At 32.8% G+C, this 9,899-nt stretch overlaps 1 protein-coding gene across 1 annotated transcript; it reads left to right on the plus strand.

Annotated features, from left to right (window-relative positions):
• The first annotated feature begins 1,003 nt into the window (after positions 1–1,003).
• Positions 1,004–4,664, plus strand: LOC130806980 (uncharacterized). The gene is made up of 2 exons (XM_057672251.1): positions 1,004–1,246; positions 3,709–4,664. Exons 1-2 carry the CDS (start codon positions 1,004–1,006, stop codon positions 4,363–4,365), a joined length of 900 nt encoding a protein of 299 aa, XP_057528234.1. The 3' UTR covers positions 4,366–4,664.
• Positions 4,665–9,899: the final 5,235 nt, after the last annotated feature.

Genomic DNA, 9,899 nt, shown 5'->3' on the forward strand with positions numbered 1-9,899 from the left:
TAAGTTGGTATTATTCATAGTTAATCAATAGTTGGTATTATTATAGGGAAATTAACAAAATGTTGTATTATTCACGGTAATTTTTCCTTAATAAAATTAGTTTTAATTAGTAAAATTAATTTTAATCAATGCAACTTAATTATAATTTATAATAACTAAATATCAGCTATATTATAAAATTTGGTTTCAATAATTAAAAATTAATTTTAATCAGTAAAAATTAGTTTTGATCAGAAAAATTCAATTTTAATAGGTAAAAAATTAAACAAATAGGTAAAAATCAAACAAAATAAATAGGGCCTAAATAAATATTTTGTATTCAGAATATGGATTTATATGCACCAATACTAAATTGAATAGTACCATGTGATGCATTCTTTTAATTGTATATCTTTATATCTTTATAAAATAAATTGTACGATATGGTTCTTATTTCATTTTATTATACAAGTTGTATGTAAGCAATTTTCATAAATCTTGATACAAATTAATTTTTACATTTAAGATATTTTTTAGTAACTTAAAAATTCAATAACTAAAAATGAAAAAAATAAAATGCTTGATATTGATTATAAAGTTTGAGCTGAGATAATTTAAAGTTTGAAAATTACTTTTTATAATATACTAATTTATTAGTCAATATTTTAAATATCCTTTAAAATCATAATAATTGTATTATTTATGATTATGACATTAACTCATTGAATGAAAATTTTCTACTATAACAAATTGACACCTTATCTCATTAAAGGTTGGACAATTCAAGAGATTTTATTTTATTTTAAATTTAATTATATTATAAATTATAGCAATTAGAGATGTACAAAATAAATTTAATAATCCAATATTTATTTAATTTTATAACTGAATTCGACTTAACCTAATTTCAAAATGAAATTAAAATTATGTAAAAATCAAAGAATACAAAATTCGATTTTAATCGAACCAAAACGGTAATTCGGCCCTTTTAATCGAACCAAAACGGTAATTCGGCGTGGACCGAATGACCCCCTTTAGTCCCAATTGTCATTTAAAGAACGTATGGGTAGAAATTGGGCGATTAAAAATCCATTTTTCTTGCATTCATCAAATTCTAATGGCGGATTTGTTCTTAAAGCAGGCAAGACAGTACGCAATTGCTCGTCCAACTTATCCAAAGGAGCTCTTTGATTTCATTGCTTCCAAAACTTCTCTACATGATCTTGCTTGGGATGTTGGCACTGGCAGTGGACAAGCCGTTCCTCATGTTAGTCTTTCCTTCAATCTCTTTTTTTAGGTATTCATAATTCTGTACTGTATGTGAATATTTTTCTCAATTTTGTTGAATTTAAATAATAAATTCTAGGTATGATGAAGATGAGTTGATGATGAAGATGTCCGCCCGACATGTATTGGGGGAAAGGGAAACATTTTATCATCAGTTTTTAAAAATTAATTTTGTTTTGTCATCTGTTGCTATTTTTCTTGCCTATGTCGTATTTCGGATACTTGTTTTCGTAGGCGCAATATCCTTATCTGGTATGCTACCCGTCTCCCACCTTATTAGACCTTGATCATGGATTATATGAGCGGCATATGTAGTTAGATGATGATGATGATTCAAAGAATTAATCGATTTATTCAAAATTTGCATGAATTGACAAATTCGCGTGGATTGGTCAAGAAAATTAGATAGTTTTGCTTGGTTTTTTATTTGTGGTGGGTTGGCCTAAAGGTGGTTTTGTTTGTATGATGGCCTTTCTATTGATTTCAAGTGAACAAAGCTAAAGTATATGCTCTAATTTGTTTTGTTTCCTCGCATTTTTTAGTTTTATTCATAATTAAAGAGATTAGCTGTAGGACGTTTTTGCAAGTTTGCCTCAAAAGATTAAGATTTATGCTGAAAGGGGCATTGCATTTCATTTGTTCATATGTATGGTGATCTCACAAGTCACAAGGCTTTTTATTTTTTTGATACAAGGGTAGTCGGTAAGTAGTAAAAAAAGTCTCAAACTACTATGCTAACTCATGATTCACGTTGATCTCACAAGTTAATACTATTACCATATAGGATAGTGAGGTCTCATTCGCCAGAACATCCCTATCTCCTTTGATAAGGGTCCAGCTTTCATCCTTTCCAAATCCTGATGATGATATTGCATATGATGATGATACTCTATTGGCTAAAAAGATAATATAGTTGAACTAAGAACAGAAGTTTTAGCTTCAGTATGGGAGTACAAACCACTCATGATGCAATGGAGTACTGTTTAATTTTGTTCTTCACTGTTTGGGCTTACTGCTATGTATGAGCCTGTGTAGTTGCCTATTCTAAAATTTTAGGGGTTGAATTTTGATTCCTCCCTTATTTTATTAATATTTGCATATGTCAGTTAAATAACACAATTACTGATATAGTAAGGTATAGACCCACATTAAAAAAGGTATAGAAGTACATTGAGAAGCAAGTCTTGCCTTAATTAGAGAGTATCACTTTGTCCTAGGGTTATTCTATTTGTTTGGGGAGCTATATAAGGGTCCTAATTCAGATTGGAATTTATAGAGGAGAGACCAATACAAGGGATAAGGGTTTGGGAAACCTAGAGGGTTTCTTCTTGTATTATATGAGTGTGCACCATTAAAGGTGCAAGCTTTAGCTTGATTGTGTGTGATCAAGCATTGTGAGTGGTATTTTATCAACGTAATGTGAATTAGTTAATGAAAATAATCCCATTTAAGGGAAGGTGTCCAAGACTCCATTTATGTATTGTGTGTGAGCTTTGTTCATCAAAGCTTCAACCTTTTCTTTGTTCTTGTTTATACTTTGCTTTCCACCTTTCTTCTACACTACTGCCATTGTTGGATCTAAGAATCCTTTCAAATACTATTGCCATACAGAATAGCAACTGCTACATTTTATTTTTGGCTGTCTCATACTCTTAGTGGCTATTTCTCCAGCCGAGGCCTAATTCACCCCAATCTCCTTACCTCCTTTGATAAGGGTATAAAATGTTATCATCCACCCTTCTCAGATTTATTCACAGTTTCTGGTTTTCTATGAGCAAATCAATGTCACGTGATTTGGTAATCGCCTCGCGAATTGTGAATAAAAAAAGCGAATTATGATCGATTTTAGGCTATTTTTGGACCACTTTGATCGAATCGTGAATCCAAAAGGCGAACTAACTAGCAAACTATGTTTCATAAGCGAAATATACCGCATATGATGATGATAATACTCTCACGGGCTAAAAAGATAATTTAGTTGTTCCAAGAGTAGAAGTTTTAGCTGCAGTATGGGATTACAAACCACTCATGATGCAATTGAGTTCTGTTTAAACTTGTTTTTCACTGTCTGGGCTTAATGCTATGTATGAGCTGTGTAGTTGCCTATTCTCAAATTTTAAGGGATTGAATTTGAGTCCGCCGGTATAGACGGATAGACCCACATCATATCAAAAAAAGTATAGAACTACATAGGAGAACGGAGTCTTATCAGTTAGAGCATGCAACACTTTTTTTCAAGAGAAACTTCAGTTTGATTCTCACTATTCCCTCCCCTTCCCTCAGCCTAGCCTGTACCCAAATATAGACCCACAAGTTTTATGATTTGGATCGCAATTTTGTATCAACATTGGTTATTACTATTGTATTTTAAACAAGGGAGGGTTATGAAATCAAACTTTTGAATATCTTATATGAATTTCTAAATACTTGATTGTTTTTCAGCTAGCAAAGATGTTCAAAAATGTGATTGGAACAGACACAAGCGAGAAGCAGCTAGAACATGCACCCAAGCTCCCAAATGTTAAGTATTATTGTCAAACACCAACCATGTCTTTACAAGAACTTGAACAAAATGTAGCCTCTGAATCATCTGTCGACTTGATAACCGTAGCACAAGCATTACACTGGTTTGACCTCCCCAAATTCTACGATCAAGTCAAGTGGGCCTTGACAAAGCCTAATGGTGTCTTTGCAGCATGGTGCTACACCACTCCTGAGGTTAATGACAAGGTGGACGCGGTTTTTGAGCCTTACTTCAAAATAGATTCGGCGCCATACTGGGATGAAGCTCGTAAACTTGTGAACGATAAATATATGGATATCTATTTTCCGTTTGAGCCTATAGATGGGTTGGATCATACAGGCCCGTTTGAGTTCAAGTCCGAGATGGTGAGGAATTTCGAAGACTATATGACATATTTAAGGTCTTGGTCTGCTTATGTTACTGCAAAGGAAAAAGGGGTGGAGTTGTTAACTGATGAGATTGTGGAAAAATTCAAGAATGCTTGGAATGATGGAAATGATGCAGGGGAGGCTAAGGTTTTGACTTATCCTATTTATTTGAGGATTGGCAAAGTTGGGGATCTTATTAAAGGATAACTATTAATTACTCCCTTTGTGATGAAGTGATTTCAAAACCAACTATTGACACAAGTAATCAGAATTCGATATGAACCACTAAATTGTGTGGTTATGATTAAAAGTGAAAGAAAATAAGAATAAATATATAGATAAGAATTAAAGAAAATAGTAGGAATAGTACGTAAAGTAGAAATGTTGTAAAATTATAGAAACAGAGGAAGTAGTATGTAAGTATCTATTTATTGGTAAGTATGTGTTGGTACTTCTTTTGTAATGCCTTTCTAATAAGTGAATTATTGTTATTTTTCGCCTATAAATTCTGTTTATCGCCATTTTTTTAAACTTTTTTTACCTAGTTCAAAATATGCCCGAACGATCATATTGATGCTTCTAAATAGGTTAGTTACTAGTCATTTTGTATTTGCTCGACTTTCACATTTACTGCAAATTTGTACTATGCGGTATAATTAAATAGATGAAGTAATATATATTTGATAAAGTAAAAGACATGTATCATTGGGGGAATCAAATTAAGATCTTAAAAATTAAATTAAGGTACAAAAACATAAGGATCAAGATATTAGAGGATCAAGAAAGAGTTTGATAGGTACAATACATAAAGATCTAACGAGTACACCTCAAATGAAATCAATTTCACATATTCGATTTGATAGCATATTAACATTATACCTAATCAGTGGCGAACCCACACTAGTGGCCGATCTAAAGTCCATTGTATTTTAACATGTTTCCTTGCTAATCCATATTATAATAGGATTAGGGCTCATTAAAGATAACAAAATTGAGTAAATTTTCGTGGCTAAAGTAGTAGATTAAAACTTGAAAATTTTATAATGTGTTTTTTTTGTCGATAGCACGTGCTACTGGGTGCTCTACTATAGATCCACCCATATTTACAAACTTATCAAACTATCGGTCATTCAATTATAATTTAATACTCTATCCTATTCTGATCAAATATCTCATTTGATTTTGTACATTTATCGATACACCATTTTAATCCTTAGTATCTAATTGTGCTTGGTTAAAAATTATAGAGTTAATATAAATAAAATTCACATTGTGATGAATCAAACAAAATCTCATCTAATTATAATTTATAAATTAAAAATAAAATACAAATTAACAGTAATTGTGAATAGTCTTAAATAACAAATAAGACATATGATCGAAATAGGAGAAGCAAGTATATCTACTATATGGTCCCTACCTACTATCATAGACTTTTTCTTTGTAAGAAGTAATAGTCTCAACATGACTAGAGCAACAACCATACCCAAGTCAATGCTATATTGTTAGATATCGTCACCATTTTCATTTTATCGTCACCCTCTCCCTAATGAAATTACGAATTTGCCTCTGGATTTAAAATATGTTTAACAAATGTAAATCGCCCTTAATAACACTATTATCACTTTAAGAACATTAAATTTAAAGTTTAAACGTAATCTCGAACATTTTTATCGCGACCCTATATATATTGAATTTTCAGACGCGCCCTTGTATGATATACGAATTCAAACACGGTACTATCTCTCTAAAAACGTTCTTCGATTTTAAACAAGCTGTTAGTTGGAATCGATTTACTATGGCTAACGAAAGCGACTATGAATCGGATCCGGTACGTACTTTAATCCATTTTAATCGATGTATTTTATTTAAAAAAAAAAAGGAAGTCGCAAAAACTGGGCGAGTGAACCGTGGTTGAGTCGCACAAAACGTGCGAGTGGACCACGGTTCAGTCGCACAAAACGTGCGACTGTACCGTGGTCTAGTCGCACGTTTTGTGCAACTGAACCACGGTTCACTTGCACAATTTGTGCGACTCCACCGTGGTCCGCTCGTGGTTTTTGTGCGACTTTTTTTTTGTTTTTTTATTATTTACATTATTATTTAAATTATTATCGTCTTAGTAAATTATTATTATTAATATTATTATTATTAATAATATTATTTGTATTTTTTATTATTGTTATTATTATTATTATTATTATTATTATTATTATTATTATTATTATTATTATTAGTATTACTATTATTATTATTATTAATTTTTGTTTTTATTATTATTATTATTATTATTATTATTATTATTATTATTATTATTAATGTAAGTAATTTATGTTATTAACATTACTATTATTTTGTTATTATTTATTTAAATAATTTATAATTATATGTTATTATTATTATTTTCTTATTATTTAATATTAATTTGTTTTATTATTATTACATTTATTTTATTATATTTTTGTATTTTTATTATTTTAATATTAATTATTTAAGTAAATTATAATTTTTAATTAATATTAATTTGTATTACTAATATTTTAATATTAATTATTAAAGTAATTTATAATTTTTATTTATTATTGAATGTTTTTATTATTAATGTTTGTATGTATAATTTTTTAATGACCTAATGTATGGTTTGTTTCATATTTCAAATTTGCAGGACTTTGAAAACTTAAGAGACAACGTAGATTACTTCGGTAGATTTGTTACGGATAGTGAATTTGATTCCTTAGATGAATTACATAGTTGGGCCGATGCGATAGCAATAACAATTGGTTTTCATTTTACACGTGCTTCTTATAAACAAAAAGAAGGACGTTCTAGAGTTAGTGTGTATTTAAGATGTCACCGCTATGTTAATATTAGGGTGATTTACTTAATCTAGATAATGTTGCTCGACCTGGTTCTAAAAGTAGAAGTTGTGGGTGTAAATTTTTGATTGTAGCAAGTAGTCGTAAACCAGGAGAAAGACCTTGGACGGTAAGGGTGTAACCTGGTGAAAAAGGAAGACATAACCACCCGTTCTTAGTGTACAGAGATGGTCATGTAAGGGCAAATAGGATCAATGTAGATATTCGGGTGCACATACGACAACTTAGTGCAACCGGCATGCAACGGGCCTTTATCATGACTTCTATTAGAGAAAATTTTTCTGGTTTTTTTACTAGTATGAATCGGATTTATAATGCTAGGCAATCAATAAGGAGGGAAGAGATGGAGGGTAGGACTCCCCTTCAACACTGTCTTTATATGGCCACAGAACTTAATTATGTGGTCTGGACAGACTTGGATAATGAAGAGGGATTGAGCAGATTATTAGTTGCAAATCCTACCTCTATCCAAATGGTACGTACGTGGCCGTATGTTGTATTGATAGATACAACGTACAAAACAAACAAACAAAAGTGGTCACTGTGTGAAGTAATAGGAATGACGCCAACCAATCACAACTTCTTGGTTGCGTTCTGTTTGATGCGAGATGAAGCGGCTGTATCATATTCGTGGGTGTTGCAGGGATTTAGAGATATTTTTGGCACAGCTCATACTCCTAGTGTCATTGTAACCGATCGAGACGAAGGTTTATCTGCAGCTATTCGTGACGTCTTCCCAGGTAAAAAGGTTTTGTTGATTAATTATTGTCGTTCTATTTATTGAATATGTCTTAATTACGTTCAATGTTGTGTTTAATGTAGATGTGCGGCATTTGTTATGCATTTGACATATTGCAAACGACATTGAGAACATGGTGGACAAGTTGTGTGGCGGGAAAAGAAAGCAACAAGGGCAGGTATTCAGGAAAAGTAGATGGAACCCCTTGGATGAAAGTTCTACAATCGACGAATTTGAACAGAGATGGCAATCCATTGTCACTACCTGGTCGGTTAGGAACAAAAAGGTCGTTCGGTATTTGGCCAGAACATGGATTCCACTTAGAGAGAAATTTGTGCGTGCGTGGACGAATGAATGTTTACACATGGGTAACCAGATTACTAGCAGAGTTGAAAGCCAACACTCGTCTTTCAAGTATTATCTTGGTAGCGGTAATAGCTCATTTGATACCCTTTTCAAAAGGGCACACGCACAGATTACAAACCAGCAAGCCAGGATCCAACAAGCACTACAGGAATCCATGAATTCTGTAGCAAGGTCGTTGCGACAACATTTCTTTAGACCTTTATATCGCCATGTATCTATTTATGCCTTGGAGCAGCTGCGGCTTGAGCATAACCGTATGTTAGATTTGGGTGATTATGTACTTAACAAATGCGGTTGTGTACTTCAACGCACCCATGGATTGTCGTGTGCTTTTTATTTATATATGTCCATCGGTTCACAAGGTGCTTTGTATTTGGATGACATTTATCCATTCTGGAGTACTTTAACGTACACAGAAGTAGGAGATGACACCAACGAAGGAGTACGATACGCAAACGTTGATGACAAAGAGTACTTTTAATCTTTGGTCGATGAAGTCCTAAAATCTGATCCCGCAGTTATACGACGCTTATCTCAGGTACTTGAGTATGAACTACACCCTGATGGAGTCGATATACCTAATCCTTACGCAAGTCCACCTAGAGAGGGAAGACCAACCACAAGCAAAACCCTTAGAAGAAATAAAAGCGCATTTGAATATAGCAGATCATCTTCTCGTGGCCGAGGGTCTAGATCTTCATCCCACGGGAGATCTAGTGGTAAATCTAGTGGTCGAGAAACGCAATCCTCAATTGGAATTAAGTTTAGTTTCAACTTATCCAGTACATGACTTTCCTTTTCGTCATTTAAATTAGTTTGTTACAGCTTAATCTTACTAACCTTATTTTCAATAATTGCAGATGATCCAGGAGGTCATGATTTTTCACTGTTTTCATGGCCTAATCACATCTCGCACATTCTTCCTCCTTACTTGTTTGATTGGATTGATGTCTTAGGTGATGGTAACTGTGAATTTAGAACTATTGCCGCCACAGAGTTGGGAGGCGAGGAGGCATAGCCTCTTTTAAGACGTGCTATGTGTATGGAAATGCAAATGAACAGAGACCAATACCTAAGTTTGTATCTATCGCAAGAGTTGTTAGACGATGCTATATTCAGAATTGGTTCACACGGCAATGGACCTGCTCCTTATATTCATTGGATGGATACACCGATGGCATTGTACTCTGCAGCAACGTTTCTTAACATTGGCATTGCTTATTATGATTCTGCTGACGGTAATCCACTGTACAACTGTTTGGTTCTTCCGTTAAGGAAAGCATCGGGCGTGCATAGTATAAATAAAGTTATACATATATGTTGGGTGAATGGAAATCATTTTGTTCAACTATTAATGAATGACGATTCATCTCCACTGCCGCCAGTCCATCAACGTTGGAGAGAAGCGGTTGACAATTTTTCCAGACATATAGAAACACATTTTACTAGTAGGATTATGCTTTGGAATAAACTATGCGGGCCTCGACCACCACAACGTAATAACACCACTGAAGATGCTGTAAATTTAGATAGTCCATAGTGTAACGTGATGTGTAAATCATTATTTAGTTTTACTATAGAAATTGTAGATGGGATTCAATTTGTAGATAGTCCATAGTTATACTATTGTGTACGTCATTACTATAGAAATTGTAGATGAAATTCAATATGTATAGTAATATTGTAAACTAATAAAAGCATTGATGTAAACATGAATTAAATTTAATGTAGAAAGCGTTGATGTAAATAAATAAATGCAT

Source organism: Amaranthus tricolor, chromosome 2, assembly GCF_026212465.1.
Source record: "Amaranthus tricolor cultivar Red isolate AtriRed21 chromosome 2, ASM2621246v1, whole genome shotgun sequence".
NCBI classification, from domain to species: Eukaryota; Viridiplantae; Streptophyta; class Magnoliopsida; order Caryophyllales; family Amaranthaceae; genus Amaranthus; species Amaranthus tricolor.